General features: G+C 36.6%; 1 protein-coding gene across 3 annotated transcripts in view; it reads right to left on the bottom strand.

The window, feature by feature from the left end:
• Positions 1-1,109: 1,109 nt before the first annotated feature.
• The window catches only part of Heatr5b (HEAT repeat containing 5B), a 70,319-nt gene continuing 51,126 nt past the window's right edge, over positions 1,110-20,302 (bottom strand). For all 3 annotated transcript variants that reach the window (XM_048353121.1, XM_048353123.1, XM_048353122.1), the window contains 9 exons: positions 17,116-17,353; positions 15,991-16,242; positions 14,487-14,614; positions 12,050-12,194; positions 10,616-10,882; positions 9,624-9,848; positions 6,484-6,629; positions 5,205-5,418; positions 1,110-1,978 (listed from right to left, as the gene is read on the bottom strand). In XM_048353121.1, the coding sequence (XP_048209078.1) occupies positions 1,674-1,978; positions 5,205-5,418; positions 6,484-6,629; positions 9,624-9,848; positions 10,616-10,882; positions 12,050-12,194; positions 14,487-14,614; positions 15,991-16,242; positions 17,116-17,353 (1,920 nt within the window). In that variant the 3' untranslated portion in view covers positions 1,110-1,673. The remainder of the gene's footprint in view (positions 1,979-5,204; positions 5,419-6,483; positions 6,630-9,623; positions 9,849-10,615; positions 10,883-12,049; positions 12,195-14,486; positions 14,615-15,990; positions 16,243-17,115; positions 17,354-20,302) is intronic.

The raw sequence follows: 20,302 nt of genomic DNA, 5'->3' as shown, positions 1-20,302 counted from the left end.
TGGCTAGAGGAAATGAGAAGATTATGTGCTGACAGTTAAAGGATAAAAGATTGCTTTATGGAGGGCTTCTTCCTGGAGTAACAACAATGTTCAGTATTGATGATAATGCCAGGCACTGGTGGCTCACACCTGTAACCCTAGCTACTCAGGAGGCTGAGATCTAAGGATCGCTGTTTGAAGCCAGTCGGGGCAGAGAAGTCCCAGTGAGACTCTTATCTCCAATTAACCACTCCAAAGCTGGAAGTAGTGCTGTGGCTCAAAGTGTAGAGCACTAGCCCTGAGCAGGAGAGCTCAAGGACAGTGTCCAGACCCTGAATTCAGGCCCTACAACTGCAGGGAAAAAATTTGATGAAATACCCTGTAAATATAGAAAAGAACACTGAATTTCACACACTGTAAATGGGATGTTATATTAGAAAATAAAAACAAAAACAAAACAAGGACACTAACTTTGGAAACTCAAAAAGTTAGGAATGAAATCAACCTTGTAAAAATAGAAGTCAGAAAAGAGGCAAGTACCACTCCAAGGTACCTGAAAAACTGAGAAAGGAAGAAAGGCAAGGATGTGTAAGCTTTCAATTGGTGCAAGTATGAGAGAAATAAACACCAGATGGCAATTGATAAATAATGATATATTTTGAAATGTTCAAGGTAGTCACTTGGTTTTGAAGATACAGTCTATGTTACATTAACCAGTAACACCTGATGTTTAAAATTTGCTAAATGTTGTGGTAAGCATTCATTTAATCAGTTATCTATTTTGTGTAGTAAAATTCCCACTGCATTAGAGCCTGGCATACTTATAATTACAACCAATTCACTTTTGTATGCCCCAAAGCACTTTGCTTGATGTCTGATATACACGAGGGATCCACTAAATATTTGATGACTAAAACTAACTACTATAGTCAGAACTTGAGGCTCTTTAATTACAAGAAACAAGTTAGGCCAAATTTTAGCCACTAAGAAAAGTAGAACATTTTACCACATTGGAAATTCTAATGGACTTTTAAATGAGAATTGCAGTTAACAGCCAAAATATACATAAGCCTAATAATTTAATATGAAAGCTAAAAGATCCACCAGAAAGATAATGGTATTTTCAGAAATGGTTAGAAAATGTGATTTTATTCATAATATATACACCATGAAACCAAATAATAGGAAATCTGTTTGGGTTACTTCAAAATTTTAAACTTGCTTATTTTTCAGTCAAAATTTTCATGACAAATGCTAAACTTTGACCTATTTTTCCCTGACAGTACCCAAAAGTTTCCCAACTACATGATACAATTACATTTTTAACATCAAATTTAAAAGACCATGGCTCAATGTTTAAAAAATAAATGAGTTATAGGCTAGGGGTATAGCTCAATGTGTACAAAGCAGACTAAACATTAGCAAGGCCAGGGCTGAATCTCTGGCCCCTTAAAAAAAAAAAAAAAAAACAACCCGGTGAATAAATAAAATAGTAGAGAATCATTATATGGACAAGGAAAATAAATTCACTACATGATTTAAAAATCAGTAAGTGGTATGAACATTATTTCACTTAACCTACTTGGAAGCATTAGAACAGTAATATACAAATAAAGACAGAAGCACAGCTTGGAATGAACCTGTGGTTATCACTAATTAGATGGAATATAAATAAAAATAAATTGAAGGTCACATTAAAAAAAACTCGTTTTCAGCTTAATTGTTGGTGTAGAGTGTGTGGTGGGGGCTGGCTGCCTGGCAGCTGCTTTAGCTTTGCTGGCTTGGCTTGCTCGAACAGCAGTTTCTAGACGCACTTTCAGCTCCGGAGCAGCCCCCATTACTGTCTTGAAAGCGTGTGGATATAGAGGTCCAATATGCATTAAATTCTGGAGTGCAAACTCATGAAGATCTTTGGAAGCTGATTTTGCTGAGGCAAAAGAATTTTCATCCAGCAGATAAGAGATCAAAGTGGGAACTAAAAGAGCAAGTAACTGGACTCCTGTGAATAACAAAGACAACAGCAAGGGTTGTTTTGAGAGTGAATGACAGTGTATAAAGATTGTCAGTTTTAATAGCAAGAATATACTTACATATTATTTGTATAATTAGAGCATAACAGAAAATAAGGCTTCAACAATGTTCCTGAAATAAATGAACCTTTTTCAAGTAAGAATCAAAGGTAGAAAACAAAGCACTGTAATTTAAACTTTCAAATAAGCCCAATACCATTCTTGGTAACATGAATCAATAATATGCATTGGCATGTTTTTTTCAGTATTCAATTGACTGTTTTACTGTTATATCCTATAAGCAAGACTCTTTTTTTGCCAGTCCTGGCACTTGAGACTCAGGGCCTGAGCACTGTCCCTGGCTTCTTTTTGCTCAAGGATAGCACTCTAGCTCTTCAGCCACAGTGCCACTTATGGCTTTTTCTATGTGATGCTGGAGAATTGAACCCAAGGCATTGTGCATGGTAGGCAAGCAATCTACCGCTAAGCCATATTCCCAGCCCCTAAGCAAGACTTTTAAGAGACAGAATAAGTGGTTAGCTTTTCAGTTTTTGTTAAATTAAAAATCTAAGGCCAACAGGGCGCTAGTGAGTACTAAGCAAGCCTGAGATCTAAGGATCTCAGTTCAAAACCAGATGGGCAAGAAAGTCTTTGAGACTCTTGTCTCTAATTGACCACCAAAAAGCTGGAAGTAGAGTGTGGTGTAGCCCTAGCTATAGGCACAAAACATCAGAGACAGTGCTGAGGTCCTAATTTCAAACTCCAGAATTAGTACAAGGCTAAACATTCTGCAAAAACAATCATAGGGCTAGGGTAAAGATAAATGGTAAAGTGCTGGCTGGCACGAGCACAGGTTTTGGTCTCAAACCATGACAGAAAAAAAAAAAGGTCAAACTAATCTCTTTAATGAATATGGTGACTGGCAGGGTACCAGAAAAAAAAGATGTAGATAGATAGCGAGAGAGAGAGAGAGACATATATATGAATATATAGATACATATATATGTATATATATATATACTATTCATTTGATGGCAACATTTTTAGACTTATCCTTGTTATTTTATATGGCTACACTATTCGCAGAGAGTAACTTTTTAGCCGTTGAATCTGTATTTAATTATAACATTTTTTGTTTTTGCTATTTTGCCAGACCTGGGGCTTGAACTCAGGGCCTGAGCATTGTTCTTTGCTTTTTTTTTGCTCAAGGCTAGCACTATACCATTTGAGCCACAGCGCCATATCTGGCTTTTTCTGTTTATTTGGTGCTGAGGAATCAAACTGAGGGTTTCATGCATGCTAGGCAAGCACTCTATTGCTAAGCCACAGTCCCAGCCCAATCATAAAATTGTTTTAAACAGAAAACAAAGGGGCATGATCTCCCTGATATATGACTGTTAACAAAGAGAGACGGAGAAACAGTAGAGACCAAGTCTGTGAACACTGTATATGTGCTTGATACATTGTATATTGCATATGGGTCTACCTGACCTAGACAAGGGATGGAAAAACAGGTTGTAAGATATCACAAGAAATGTACACACTGCCCTACTATGTAACTGCACCCTCTTTGCACAACACCTTGTAAAAAAATTTATGTTCAATTAATAATAAAAAAAAGAAAAAATAATTGTTTTAAGATAGCACATGTACTTAGCATGAACCAGGGCATGGTTGCAATCTCCCAAGTGTGAGGTAGAGGAAGAGAAGGCAGGAAAACAGGGAAATCTTTTAGAAGCACTGTCCAAATTGGGACAGTCAGAAAAAAAGGGTTGTTTTATGACTATTGATAAATTTAGTTGAAACTAGTAATAAATTATAGATTATTTGGGCAGAAATTTTATGGTTTATGCTAGGCAAATTAACTCTTTTTTAAAATTTGTGTATATGTGTGTGTACTGGTCTTAGAGCTTGAACTCAGGACTTGGGCAATGTGCCTCATCTTTTGTGCTCAAGGCTAGCATTCTACCACTTAAGCCACGGCTCCACTTCCAACTTTTTGGTGGCTAACTGGAGATAAGAATCTCATTGACTCTCTGGTCTGAGCTGGCTTCAAACTGTGATCCTCAGATCTCAGTGTGCTAGTAGCTAGCAGTGTGAGCTGCTGGTGCCTGGCTTAACATAGTTTTATTTATATTTTTAAATTACAAATAAATTTCATAGATGCAAGGACTAAACCTTTTGCATTCCATAATCTTAGCACTGATCTTACTTCCTTATAGTGACTAGACATGAAAACAGCTCCTGAACAGATGCCATAATTTAGAATTAATCTTAGCATGAGGACAGATAGGAAAGATAATTTGAAAACTGTAAACAGTTTAATGCTCAATCACAAAACATTAGTTTAATTAGTCTTCCTACAATTAAAATTTTATTTTAGTATGAGTAAATTAAGCTGCATAAGTCTCTGGGTACACAGATGAATGTAGTTTTTCATTCAATAAAAAATAATTTCAAGGGCTGGGAATGTGGCTTAGTGGTAGAGTGCTTGCCTAGCATACATGAAGCCCTGGATTCGATTTCTGAGCACCACATAAACAGAAAAGGCTGAAAGTGGCACTGTGGCTCAAGAGGCAGAGTGCTAGCCTTGAGCCAGGGACAGTACTCAGGCCCTGGGTTCAAGCCCCAGAAGTGGCAAAAAAAAATTAATAATTTCAGGGCATGAAATGTTGAGGTATTTTAATATAGATGTTCACTATTCACACTTACATGGCTATTTTCCTAGTTCTTAAAGAATACTCCTAGAAATCAGTGTTAAAATACCATTAGTAATTCATTATGCCTTCTTCATAAAAAATATAAATTCACTCAATACCTTATGGTAGGAACATTATGCTTTCAGGTAGTAATTACTCCTTGACAAATGTACTACTGAAAAACCTGTGTCTAACATCAAATTGTGTGTGTTGTTGTATGTCTGTGTAACAGACATGTGTCAGTCATGGGGCTTGAACTCTGGCCTGGGTGCTGTCCCTGAGCTCTTTAGCTCAAGGTTAGCACTCTACCCATTGAGCCACAGCACCACTTCTGGTTTTCTGTGGTTAATTAGAGATAAGAGTCTCATGGATTTTCCTGTTGGGGCTGGCTTTGAACCATGATCCTCAGATATCAGCCTCCTGAGTAGCTAGGATTATAGGCGTGAGCCACCAGCACCTGACTACAAATCTACATTTTGAACCAGTAGTTTTTTATTTTTAATAAGAAAATACTTACTGTTTTGTTCTTCACCAAGAGCAACCAATGTTTCAAGAACTTTAATTCCTTCTTGAACAGCTAAAAGTTCTGTGTTACTGGTTGGTCTATTTCTTTCAACAGCTTTTAGCTTTTCAACCACTATTGGAGCTAGTGAATGGATATAGGGTGTAGAGAGGGCACGATTGGAATGTTGAAAGACTGAGAGGAGGAGTTGGTAGCATTTGGCTTGAACCTACATAAGAAAATAATTTTATCAATTAACATATGTAATTGCTCCTACTTGCTCTGAAATCACATTGTATCTTCATATCTACTAAAAGTATCTAAAAGATACTGCAAGACAAAAATTGAAATGCTATTTTGCCACATAAGAGGAAAAAAAGAACAATGGAGCTTTCAATAAGCTAACTAAATTACAAGGGAAAGAAAAACATCATATATGTTTTTATCTTATATGTTAATTACCAGATCTCCATGCTTATATAATTCAGGAATTATTATAATGCCCCAGTTTTGACCTAATATAAGGTAAGGAAGGCTAATACAGGAATGATTTAAAATAAAGCTATAAAAAATACATTGTTTCCATACTGCAAATCCTGAAATAATTGTTTAAACAAATTTAAGTTTACTAAGGCCTAGAAATTCTCACTGTATCTATTTTATATTAAATAAACTTTGTATCCACCATAGAAGGTTTTTTTTATAAAAAGGAAGAAAAGTTCATCAAAGTTAAGAACAAATGATAGAATGAAACCATTTCAGTCCTTTGATAGAAAATAAATCACTACATTCACTGGACAGCAGAAATGCCTAGGGAACATTTTAAAAGTATAGATACATAGATCTCTAATTCTCCCAGATCCCTCAACTACAAATCTGCAGACTGTAATTTAGGAAGCTAGTGGTAGAAGCTATTTTTCCCCTGTTGTGGAGTATGTTTTGAGAATCCTTAGTTTAGACTTTGACATTAAAATACTAAAGCACATTTTCTAAGTAAATCAGAGTTTCCAATAGGTCCATGAAAACATATAAGAATCTGAATTTATCCTTTAGCATCTTTGGTATTGTTGAAATAAATCTTGAGAAACAACAGATTCATATGAAGCCCCCACCGACGACAGGACTACTCAAATATTTCAGATACTGGAAAGGTTCTGCATCAGTGACTATATAGTGATCCTTTCCAGGTTTTCCAATTAAAATCTATACTATAAACGCCTAGGTTTTCATTATAAGTATCATATTTTAGTGAATCAGTATAAAAATTTCAGTAGAATGTTTAAGTGTAACTTACCCATGGGTCACATGAATTTAATGCATTTTTAAATCTGTTCATGCAGCCATTCTGTAAAGACTGGACTCCTATTATTTCACTACTAGCAGACCATAGGAAGAGTGCAATTGCTGTTAGGAGGCTTACTTCATCAGGCACAGAATCTTCTAGAAAGAAAAAATGAAAGCAATATGCTATTTGTAAAACATTTTGGAATTTTAATCTTGGACAACTCCCTTCAACATCTATAGCAATGAAGGCCTCCAAAAATATAAGTTAAAAAAACTATAATTTTGAAACAATAGTAGTAATAAATGATTTAAGCATCATGGATGCAAAAACCACTGGGAAGAATACAATAGAGAGACTCCAGTGTCCTTCTACAGATTACTTGTTAATTACAAAAGGGAGAAATGGCACATTATAGTAGAGAACCAATGGCAAATACTATCTTAACAGATATTAAAATGAAGTCTCAATAGTGGGAAGAAGCAACATTATCCCAGCCCAAACTCAGAAACAAAATTGAAACTGTAGAAAAAATTAATACTTTAAATTTAAAAACATTCAAAATAGATGACCTGTATTCTTAAAAAAAGTAATATAATAAAAGACAAAGGCAAAGGCATTTCCCCGAATTAAAGATGACTAAAGCAATAGAAAAATTAAATGAAAAAAAGTTGTATAAAGGCCAACTTCTGATTTGCTTGTGAACAATAATAGCATTGTGTCAATGTTAAATTGCTTAAATTTGATAATTCTTCTGTAGCTTTGTAAGGAATGACCTTGCCTCCCAGATATCTATGAAGATTGTGGAGTAAAGAGTTACGATGACTTCAACATATTCTATATGTGGACTGCATAGACAATAATAAAGCATTTGTAGCAAAATGATAACTGGTGAATCTAGGCCAAGGGTAAATCAAAATGTTATTTTGTAACATCTATTACAATTTGCAATTTATTTATTTAGAAATCAACAGTTCTCAACATGAAAAGAAATGATTAAAGCAATCTTTTTTTTCTTTTTTTTTTTGGCCAGTCCTGGGCCTTGGACTCAGGGCCTGAGCACTGTCCCTGGCTTCTTCCCACTCAAGGCTAGCACTCTGCCACCTGAGCCACAGCGCCCCTTCTTGCCATTTTCTGTATATGTGGTGCTGGGGAATCGAACCCAGAGCTTCATGTGTAGGAGGCAAGCGCTCTTGCCACTAGGCCATATTCCCAATCCTGATTAAAGCAATCTTAAAAGAATTCATACCCTCAAAATACATTTAATACACACTTTTTTTTTTTTTGGCCAGTCCTGGAGCTTGAACCCAGGGACTAAGCACTATCTCTGGCTTCTTTTTACTCAAAGCTAGCACTCTACCACTTGAACCACAGCACCCCATCTGGATTTTTCTATATATATGTGGTGGTGAGGAATCGAATCCAGGGCTCCATGTATACGAGGCAAGCACTCTACCACTAAGCCATATTCCTAGCCTCTACACACATATTTTTAAGTAGAAGATCTCAGCTCTTATAATAAGAAACACAATTTTCAAAATGGAAATTGTCTATTCTGATACTTTTCTTATTAAGAGTGCTTGACTTTCTATGAAAGAGGCTCTGGGACAGAGCCCAGGCCTGAGTTCAAGGCCCACAACTAACAAAAAAACCAAAAAACTAGCTTGATAAAATATAAAAGTCTTCCAAGAAAATTGAAAAAAAAACAACAACAACAACAACAGTGATTCCAGATTCCTTCAACAAAAATTAAAGTAATATTTATATATTAAAAAAAAAACCTCTTGGGGATGGGAGTATGGCTTAATGGTAGAGCGCTTGGCCTAGCATGCAAGAAGTCCTAGGTTCAATTCCTCAGTACCACATAAAGAGAATTCAGAGTGGTGCTGTAGCTCAAGTGGTAGAGTGGTAGAGTGCTAGCCTTGAGCAAAGAAGCTCAGGGACAGTGCCCAGGCCTGAGTTCAAGCCCCAGGACTGGCAAAACAAAACCTTTTAACAATTTCTGATTATTCTTATTCATCAATCAATCTACATGTACATATGTAAATATGGCACTTTAATATTTCTTTCTCTTTTAATCTACGTTAAAAAGCAAAATGAAAGTAAAAGTCAAGCATAGAACTACAGACAAAAATATAAATAATCACTTCCCCCCAAAACAAACAAACATGAAAAAGGTTATATGTGTGAGGAAAATGAGAAATATAGGTTCTAACAGTAAGATGGCACATTTATTCATCACATATAAAATTTTAAATCCTGACAGCTCCAAGTACTAATGAACACAAGGAACAATAGAGATTATTGTACACTGACATCAGTATAAATGCATATACCTACGCTGGAATGCAATTTGGAAATATCTGATGGAAATAAAGGTAAAATATGCCAATTTCATTTCTGGAAAATTTCTTAAGAACACATGCATGAAGAATATATAAAGATAATTACTGAAACAATGTTCACAATTTGGAAAAATCAGAGATAGCAAAAAAAAACTAAAATGACAGGAGAATGAGTAATAATTAACAAAGATATGATAAAAGGCTATGTAGGAGTTAAAAAGGTGAACAAGAGTTTTAAACACCCACATTAGCAGACCGAAAAAGTTACTGAGGGAATAAGGACAGAAATATTGTATTACTTACAGAATTTAAAAAATACAAATACTATGCATTGCACATATTTATTACCTCACGCTATGTAATGCATCTACACATTAATATATATGCACATTTATTAATGTAACATACATATTAGTATAGGAAATATATTGTTTTATATATGGACATTCCTAGAACAAACAATGTCAAGAAAGTAGTTTCATTTGAGGGTACACTAGGATAATGACATGTACTATACTTTCCTGAACCAAACAGCTTGAAGTAAATGTAAATACACTAATACATGTAAATTCTGGGCATATAATGTGTATTTTTTTAACTCCCCAGATGTACCTAGGTTCTCAGACAAGGGTATTAAGAGTTGTTCTTTCAGAAAGAACTATTATATTTCAAATCTAAAAATCTCAAAAGCACTTTTCTGAATTGATTCAATGTTATATAGCAGATTTCTCACAAAGTTATTCATTAATAAGTTGATTGTGGACTGGATATTTTAATAGGGTAAAATTTAAAACTCTAATAGGCTACCTGGTTGAGAATATTCGAGGATGTATGCAAGAGTGCTACGAATTAGAGCTGTCCATTGTTTTTGAGTTTCCTTGGTTTTGACCATTGAAAGTGTCACAATACTTTTAATCCCTTGAAGAGCGGCACTGACTGGCTGAGGAACTTGATTATCTGCAGATTTTATTGCTGTATCTTTCAAGATTCTTGCAATTAAGAAGAGAATAGTGGGCAGGATTGTCATACATCCTAAAATCAAAAGCAAATCAGATTACTTCATCACTATTTCAGCTACCATATTAGTTTCCATTATATATAAAATAAAATTTACAACTGATTATTTATTTCCCTCCAACCTGCCACAGACAGGGTCTCACCATGTTGTCCAGGTTTGCCTTAAACTCCTGGGCTTAAACAATCCTCCTGACTCAGCCTACAGAGTAGCTGGGGCTACAGGCACAGGCCATACAATAACTGGGGATTGTGGTTTAAAATTTCTTTTCCTTGTTTTTATACAAAATTCACCATATTACTAATATAACATCTGAAAAAGAATCTAAGACGTGTGCATTAAGCTCAGGATAGTCCACTTCCATAGAATAGTTCTTCAGTATCTACAGACAGCTCTTATCTTTGTTAGCTGTAATTTCTTTAGGTATTCCTTAACATTGACTATCACTGTCCTCTGTCATTCTTTAAATTTTACATTTTTCTCATGAATATAGAACACAGCTTAGAAAATAAAGTCTATAATTCCACCTTATGCCTATATGTTGACATTCAGTGTCTTCTGTAAGGCTGTAGTTCTTCCTCTTCTATGAACTCTATCTGAAAAGGTTTTGGAATCTTTTGAATCTTTATAATCTTTGATCTTAAAAAGTAAACAAACACTTAAAAGAGACCAGTCTTCTCATTTTTACACTTGAAACTTAAGAGGCAAATATATCCTAAGTGTTTAAATGCTACAATGTAATACTACAATGTAATGCATTTCCAAATACTGATCAATACTTTACCAGCAGGTGAACAAAGGGATGGCAAATCAGACAGAATGGCCACTGTAGCTGCTACCAAACGAGCACTTTCTTCTGAAAGCCGAGTTTTAGTGGCTATGTGACTTGGAGAGTCTGACATTTTGGTACTCAGGTGTGGCATGTGCCGTACTAAAATGAACATCAGTAGCTCCATAGTTGCAAACACAAGAGACTGTCCAGGAATGAGGCCACCACTATCACCACCTTCTCCTAAAACAGTGCAGGACTCTTTTTCAATGTCATCTTCATCTTAAGGAAGAGATAGTTTGGTGAAATATCCAGCAAAACAAAGTGTATATAAACAGCACAGTACATATATTTATGAAACTCTTTCACAATAATTTATAAGTAACTGTCTAAATGCTGCTGCATGTCTTTGCCAATATACTTCTCCTGTGTGTTGACCACTTCTTCAAAACAAGACACTTCAATTTTTACTTGGAAATCATTACTAGGTATTTTCTTAACTATACATTTCATAGTAAGAATAGTTTAAGAGATGAAATTGACCTTTTTTTTTTTTTGCCAGCCCTGGGGCCTGAATTCTCTAGGCCTGGGTGCTGTCCCGGAGCTCCTTTTTGCTCAAGGCTAGCACTCTACCACTTGAGCCACAGCGCTACTTCCAGCTTTGTCTATGATTAATTGGAGATAAGAGTCTTACAGACTTTATTGCACAGGCTGGCTACAAAATATAATCCTTAGATCTCAACCTTCTAAGTACCTAGAATTATAGGTGTTAGTCAACAGCGCCCAGCCTGAAATTGACATTTTAAAAGGGGAAAAAGGGTCAAATACCAGGAATTTCACTTGTTCTTCTAGTGATAGCAAATCATTTCTAAATCTTCCATGTAAATTATATTCTTGAGAGCTTGTTTGGAGCTACTTATATATCCTTGACCTGAGACCCATCCTCCTCTATTGAGAAAGTTGTCCTCTTTGACCAGTAGAAGCATGTGGAATGGTGAGGGAGGAAGGTCCTATCACTTAGCCAGCCACATCAGTCAAATCAACCCTGGAAATCAATCAATCAATGGGGACACATGGTACAGCCAGATCACTACCCCATTCTGATCTTTTTTTTTTTTTTTTTTGCCAGTCCTGGGGCTTGAACTCGGGGCCTGAGAGCTATCCTTGAGCTATTGTGCTCAAGGATAGTGCTCTACCACTTTGAATCACAGCTCTATATCTGGCTTTTTGGTAGTTACCTGTAGATAAGAATCTCAAGACTTTCTTTCCCAAGTTGGCTCTGAACTGAGGATTCTCAGATTTCAGACTCCTGAGTAGCTAGGATTACAGGAGAGAGCTACTGGCACCTGGCTTCAGATTATATTCTTTAAAAACATCTTAGCATTAATATTTAAGATATTAGAATACAAACAAGATTTACTTCAAGTTAGTATACTTTCCAGTGCTTACTCAGAGTGTTTTGTTTTTCCTGCAAAAAATCCTGAGCAGCTCTCACTATCTGCTGTACCACTCCAGTCACCAACAGCTGTATGGATGGCGGGTTCCAGGTCAGCAGGAGGCGGTGTAAGACACTCAGCAACTCAACACCAATAAGCTATTATAAATCAATTAAGACACATTTAATTAATTTTAAACTCAAAGGATAAATGTACAGTATTAAAATGTGAGAAAATATAAGTATAAAAAACATTCATAACAAAAAGTAACATATGGGACTGTGTAAAAATTGGTAACAGTATGCAAAATGGCCACATTTTATCCTAACAAAATTTCAAACTCAAAATAGCTGGAGAGGGGCTGGGAATATGGCCTAGTGGTAGAGTGCTTGCCTCACATACGTGAAGCTCTCGGTTCTAATCCTCAGCACCACATATATAGAAAAAGCCAGAAGTGGCACTGTGGCTCAAGAGGCAGAGTGCTAGCCTTGAGCAAAAAAAGCCAAGGACTGGCAAAAAAAAAAAAAAAATCTGGAGAATTTTATAATTTACATATTTACTTAAGTTTCATATTCAAAGGTAATCATTTTCCCACTGTGAAGAAATATTTTCCCTCCTACCTCTTGAATCATTTCTATTGCTGATTTAATTCCCTCTTAGCAGTCCTTAAGTACTATTTATCCTTCCATCCTGGCTGTTTTTTCTTCTTTATTTACTTTTTGTTGGCTTAGTGTACTTACCATTTCTCTGAAATGATGAAAAAAGCCTCGTAACCAGCCTCCACAGGATGACAGGGTTGTCCTTCTATATCTATTTTTATTACTTTGTGTGTGTGTGTGTGTGTGTGTGTGTGTGTGTGTGTGTGTGGTGCTGGGAATCAAATGTATGGCCTTAAGCTTTCCATCTTTGAACTATACATCCTTTGCCCCATGTCATTCATTCACCTTATAAAACTTATTTTCTCTTTTTTTATTGTTATTATAAAGGTGATGTACAGAGGGGTTAAAGTTTCATAAGTCAGATAAAGAGTACATTTCTTTTTAGATAATGTCACCCATCCCCATTCCCTCACTCCTTACAGAATTTATTACACCATTCCTCTATACATTTGTGTGTGTGTGTGTGTGTGTGTGTGTGTGTGTGTGTGTGTGTTGGACCTAAAACTTGAACTCAGGACCTGGGCTCTGTCCCTGATCTTTGTGTTCAAGGCTAGTGCTCTACCACTTGAGCCACAGCTCAGCTTCCAGTAGTTAACTGGAGGTAAGAGTCTCAAGGACTTTCTTGCCCTGGCTGGCTTTGAACCATGATCCTCTGATCTCAGCTTCATGAGTAGCTAGGATTACAGATGTGAGTCACCGGCATCTGGGTCCTCTAAACATTTTAAAAATAATTTTTTAAGATAAAGTTCAAATTCTTTCACATGCTCTAAAGAAATCCTCATGATTTGGTCTTTACTCTGTTGTTTAGCCTCATCTAACAATCTCTACCTGTTCCTTATCAGCATGTACTTGTCACGATCTCTTCCACACGCTAGTTTTTGTGTTTGTGTTGGGCTTTCTCAGAGGAAACCTCATCCCTTTTGCACTTCCTTCCCAAGATTTGATTTGGGTTAGGGTGCAGCTCATGTGGTAGAGTCTGCCTAATTAGTCCAAGGCCCTGCGTTAAAACTGTAGTACTGGGCTGGGAATATAGCCTAGTGGTAGAGTGCTTGCCTCACGTACATTAAGCCCTGGGTTCAATTCCTCAGCACCACGGATATAGAAAAAGCCAGAAGTGGCGCTGTGGCTCAAGTGGTAGAGTGCTACCCTTGAGCAAAAAGAAGCCAGAGACAGTGCTCAGGCCCTGAGTCCAAGCCTTAGAACTGGCCAAAAAAAAAAAAAAAAAAAAAAAGAGAGAGAAAAGTTTATTTGATTATGAATGGCAAAGGTATAATAGTTATCTCTAATCTAGCTCTCCCTGGACAACTCTGAGTCAATATAGGTGCTTAGTGGTTGTGGTAATCCAAGCTCCTCAAGAGGCGAAGACAGGAAGACTGTATTTAAAACCAGTCCAGGCAAAAAGTTAGTGAGATCCCCATCTCAACAAATAAGCTGGATGTGGTGGTACATGGCTAACATACTAGCTATGTGGGAGGCAGAGGAGGGGGGGAGACTCATGATCTGAGCCAGATGGAAATATGAGATTCTTGCTGTAAAATAAATTAAAAGCAAAAGGGTGTGGGGCATGACTTAAGTGGTATGTATAGTGCCCGGGCATGACTTTTAACACCAAAACTTCTAAAAAAAATAAAAAGAAGCAAGAAGAAAAATCTTTTAATGCTTATTAAATGTTATCACTAAATACATATAATACTGTTACTAATTAATATTCATTTCCTATGTAATACAAGTATCCTAGGTAATATGAATGAAACAAAGCAAACAATTCTCTTGTAATTAAACACATGGTACCTGATCTTCTGCAATATGGACTCGTGCATAAGGAGAGTCTAGCAAGGTATGCAGGGCCTGCAGGCATGCTGTAACATGTTCAACAGGCTCCTCAGGTCTAGGGGAACAAAGAAACTGTATACTCACACCTGAAATGCACAAAATAAAAACAAAGGTCTTCAGCATGAAACACTTGATGTTAGCTTTATACCACACTTAACTCTACTTTTATTTAATATTTTCAGATTACTTTAATATGTATTTTTAATTACTTGGGAGTTCAAAAATGGTTTCTAAGCAAGGCAGCCAAACTCAACTTAAGTTTGTACCTTCACAATTAGATAATATTTTAAATTAAGTACGGGGGTGGGGCAGATTTCTTATGTCATTAGGATGATTATGAAGATTCACTTTTCTAATTTTAGGACCTTAAAAATTACAGTACATTAAGAATAAATTCATGAATGTTATATTACTTTTTGTCAAATAGCTGTCAAGCAGCTTTGTATAAATTTAAACTTTTAAAATGTCAAGTAATAGGGCTGGGAATGTGGCTTAGCAGTAGAGCACTTGACTAGCATGCATGAAGCCCTGAGTTCAATTTGTCAGCGCCACATAAACAGAAAAAGCCAGAAGTGGCTCTGTGGCTCATGTGGTAGAATGCTAAAGCCTTACACAAAAAGAAGCCAGGGACAGTGCCCCAGGACTGGCAAAAAAAAAAAAACCAACAAAAAATGTCAAGCAATAGAAGCTCAATGGATATGTTGGGTACAACCTGCTCTTAGTGAGTACCAGTCTAAGATTTTTAAAGTTTTTCATGTTTTCATTTATGATATCTACTGATAAATTTTATAATTACATTTCACAAATTGTGTTCCTTTCATCCCTAGAAAACATGAAATCACTAAATGTTCATTAGAATATGTAAATTCTTAAATGTTAAAAACAAAGCACCTAGAAAGCAATAGTACATTAGAAATAATTTAAATTAAACTTCTTTTCTTCATAGGATAATCTATTATGTGCCAAGTAAAAAGAAAACTTGTTGTTGAATAAAAAATATGCTTGGGGCTGGGGATATGGCCTAGTGGCAAGAGAGCTTGCCTCGTATACATGAGGCCCTTGGTTTGATTCCCCAGCACCACATATACAGAAAACGGCCAGAAGTGGCGCTGTGGCTCAAGTGGCAGAGTGCTAGCCTTGAGCAAAAGGAAGCCAGGGACAGTGCTCAGACCCTGAGTCCAAGGCCCAGGACTGGCAAAAAAAAAAAAAAAAAAATGCTTATCAGTTTTCTCCTGAAAATTATTCAGTATTTCTCTGTGACTGAAAATGATAGCTATAATTCTTAAGAGTAGCTTTCAATTATTTAACTTTTAGATTAAAAAAACCCAGTTAACTATAAATAGAGTAGAAAAATCCTTTGGTTATCCTGGTTGTGTTATACTAATTTTTCCCTTGCATTAAAATTAAAGATGTGAATTTTCAGAAATAACATATCTTGAAATACATTCATATATCACTTTACCTAAAATCAGATGCATTCTGTCTTTGTTAATTTCTGGCAATGATTTAGCACTTGTCATTGCTCCCGGGGCCTGGTTTAAATGAACAGTTGTAGGACGCTTTTGCAAACCAGACACGGAGGCTTCAGTAGACTCTGAACATGTAAATCCTGTGCTATTTAGCCAAAGAGCCACTGCATGCAGGATTGGGGCCCAGGAATTCCGATAGTGAAGTCTAGCTGTATCAATTGTCTCTGGAGTATAAAATGCTCCACCTGTGAAACAATCAAACCAATGAAAATATAATTTCTATTATAAGTGGTCTTCATTTCATACCAAAAAGAAATGTGGCCAAAGAGCTTCTTCCTAGCCCAAGCACTTTGCACAATTGTTGAAATGAAATCCCCATGTCTCTCCTTCACTGTGGCTAGGCTAGCTCTCAGCTTTCACACAGCTGGTGCTGATAATTATCCTTACCTTTACCTTTCCTGCTGTCCCAGGATTTACTTCTTTGTCATCTCTCTTTTTATCATGATCACGATTCTGTCTCCTGTATTTTTCTGTTTTGATATTCTCCCACATTCTATTTCTACTACCAACACTCACAATTTCCTCCTCTCTCTTTGCTGTTAGATTGGATTAAAAAAGTAGAATAAGAGAATTCCATCATTGTTATTAACAAAAAGATAAAAAGGAATGGATTCTTTTGAAAATGAACTGATAATACCTTTTCTAGACAGGAAAAATGTTCATCATGATATTTCTACAGATTTTAATATGAAATCTACAAGGGCAATTTGGCAAGGACTTTAGAAATACAATTCATAGCTAGATTAGAATTTATATAAAAATACATACAATGACCAGTATAGCAGTATTATTTCATCGTGATTATACATTCTGACTTGTTCTCCATAGTTAAAGAGTACCCTCAGCTATTGCTAACATTTTTGCTGTAACTATTAGAAAGTTTTCTGCTATAATATGCTGAATCGACTAATTCAGTATGTAGGACAGCCTCTAAATGAAACAGTCAAGTTTAAGTACAAAAAAATTATTATTGTCAATGCTAGCCCAAATCTTTTGTTGTTGTTAATTATTACTTTGAACTCCATAAAAGCAAACCTTCGATTAATTGTAATACTTACCATCTGGGGGGAGCTGACTAGAAAATTCAGCTGGTAAAGTCAAAAGTGCATAGTCTTTCAATGCTGCCAACCACAGGCGGCTAAGCGTTGGCAGTTCAGGTTGTACCAAGGTTATTAAACTGTCTGGTGGTAGCTCATCTATGGTACCATAGTCATCATCATCATCATCAGTACTTTTAATGGCTCTTTTGGGTTTTGATTCTGCTTCCTTTTTAATATTCATAGCAACTACATATACCTAATAAGATATTCAAGAAGTGAAAATAACAAAGCATAAAATAAACATGAGATCATTTAAATTGTATTAACTATATAGCTGAATTATGAAAGTTAATCCTGTATAGATACTAAAAAGTAAGCAACCTTATGAATTGTCAAAAATGACAGAAGTACTTCTATTGGTTTCAGAAACAATTCATTTATTACTCATCTGACTGTGACTACTTCTCTCAGCATATTCCTTGAGTAGGTTTTTTTGAGTTGTCTGGCTTTCCATGTTCCATTTACAAAAGCTCCTTATTTTTCTCAATACATAACTTTCTACCTACTGTGTCCACTCTCCTAGACTTACTAGACACAGACAGCATTCAAAGAAAAAGGCTGAGAAAATGGAGGTGCCTAGAGGGGATTTCCATAAATATCTTCCTAAGCCCTTAAATGATACTTTGCAATCTAGCAATTGCAACAGATAGCTAGGAATAAAATTTACTAGTCACACGTATCATCTGTATCCTTTCTCTCTAGTTTTTGAACCAAAGCAACATATAATAGCAACCTTCCTAAAACATAAATTATTTTTGAGACAGATTTTCACTACGTAACCCATTTTTCCTTGAACTATTCAGCTCATACTGTCCTTGAAATGAAAATACTGCTCTTTCCACCTATGCTGGAATTGTAAGTGCAAATGTGTGTCACCATATCCAGCCCTTTAATGAATAATTTGAAGACTGTTCTTTGTTGAGACTGAATCCTCACTAGCTACCTTTTGCATTGCAATTGTTATTTTATTAGGAACTGAGACAACAAGGACAAATAAGCAGTTTTTGCTGTCCATGAATGCAAAGTAATACAAAATAGGGGAGTGAGAAAAATGCTGAGAAGAAAACTTGAAAATTTGTTTCCAAGCTGAGTCTAAAGATGCAGGCCTGCAATCCTAGTAGCTGGGAAGTTAAGGCAGGAAGATCATGAGCCTGAGTTCAATGTAGGCCACGTAAGCAGGATCCTGTCTTAAAATGACAACAGAAAAGCCTGTAACTTTTGCTTTTAATTACCTTCCCTAGATACTCTACCCAGTGCTAGGTATAGTGTCTGGCACCAACTGAACACACAGGGGTTTCCTAGTGAATAAATGAATGAGTCTTGTGGAACACCAAGCATGGACAGATTTGAACTTTGAAAGTATGAGAAAGGCAAGGTAGAGTTTTCCAGAACAAGAGTTCACTAGCTTATAGTAAAGATGGAAAGAGGAATTGTAGGCAGAGGGAACAGCAAGTACAAGAGCACAAAGACAGGAAACGGAACTCAGCATTTTAAGCAAACTCCAAGTTTTTAGTTTTGCCTGAGCACAGGCTGTGAAGCAATTGAAGATATACTTGGTGAGCAATGGAGAAAGGGAGGTGTCAATGAAGAAATTCAGAGTCATATGTATGTCTTTTAAAGCTCTTTTTTTTTTTCTGGTCCTGAGACTTCAACTCTGAACCTGGGCTCTGTCTGTATCCTCTCTGTTTTCAAGGCTAAGCTCTACCACCGAAGCTACAGCGTCACTTCCAGCTTTTTCCTCAGCTCTTACCTCCTGAGTAGCTAGGATTCCAGGCCTAAGCCACTGGCACCCAGCTAAGAGCTTTTCTGCTCAAGGCTAGAGCTCTATCACTTTGAACCACAACTCTACTTCTGGCGTTGTAATAGTTAATTGGAGATAAATGTATCATGGGCTTTCACACTTAGGCTGGCTTAGAACCAGGAGCCTCAGATCTCAGCCTCTTAAGTAGTTAGGACTATAGGTGTGAGCCATTGGTGCCCAGCCAGATTTTATTTTTTTAGTGCATTAAGGTCTCACTATATTGCTGACTTCAAACTCCTGGATTCAAGAAATCCCCTGCCTCACCCTCCTAAGTGGCTGGTACTGCAAAGGTATCCCATCAATGCTAAGCTCAAGCATAGATTTTTTTTTTTTTTTTTTTTTTGGCCAGTCCTGGGCCTTGGACTCAGGGCCCAAGCACTGTCCCTGGCTTCTTTATGCTCAAGGCTAGCACTCTGCCACTTGAGCCACAGCGCCACTTCTGGCCGTTTTCTATATATGTGGTGCTGGGGAATCGAACCCAGGGCTTCATGTATACGAGGCAAGCATTCTTGCCACTAGGCCATATTCCCAGCCCCAAGCATAGATATTTTTATCATGACATAACTGTAAAGCTGAGAACTGATGGCTGACTCCAATAATCTTACTCAGATTCAAACTTAGCTTAAGCAGAAAAGTCCACAGGATTCCATCCCCAACTAACCAGCAAAAAACCAAGCTAAAGGCATAGCTCAAGTGGTAGAGCAATAGTCAAGAGCAAACAAGTCAAACAAGCATGAGGCCATAAGTTGAAGGCCAAGTATAGCAATACAAAACAAGAAAAGCGGGGCTGGGGATATGGCCTAGTGGCAAGAGTGCTTGCCCCGTGTACATGAGGCCCTGGGTTCAATTCCCCAGCACCACATATATAGAAAATGGCCAGAAGTGGCGCTGTGACTCAAGTGACACACTGCTAGCCTTGAGCAAAAAGAAGCCAGGAACAGTGCTCAGGCCCTGAGTCCAAGCCCCAGGACTGGCAAAAAAAGAAAAAAAAAAAAAAGAAAAGGGTGTTAATTCAAAGATACAAATGAAGTTAAATAAGAATTAGTTACTTACTGAACTTAAGATGAGTGAGATTTGAGAAAAAGGAACTAGTTAAGGCATACATACAACTGTAGTTCTGAAAACGGGACGTAGGGCCATTTATAAGGGTTTATATATGGTACACCCTAGACATGCAACTTTTTCTGGTGCCTCTCACTTGTATTTAATGCCTTTTACACTGATCTATGCCAAACTTCCTTGTAATAGAATCAAGCACATTATGGGAGTAAAGAACCAGCTAAATGAAAAATGATCTTTTTTAAACATGAAAACACATCACAGTCTCTACATTTGGGAGTATTA

This window comes from Perognathus longimembris, chromosome 8, assembly GCF_023159225.1.
Source record: "Perognathus longimembris pacificus isolate PPM17 chromosome 8, ASM2315922v1, whole genome shotgun sequence".
Lineage (NCBI taxonomy): Eukaryota > Metazoa > Chordata > Mammalia > Rodentia > Heteromyidae > Perognathus > Perognathus longimembris.
Note: the sequence above shows the minus strand (reverse complement) of the source record. Positions and strands in the feature narration are given on the sequence as shown.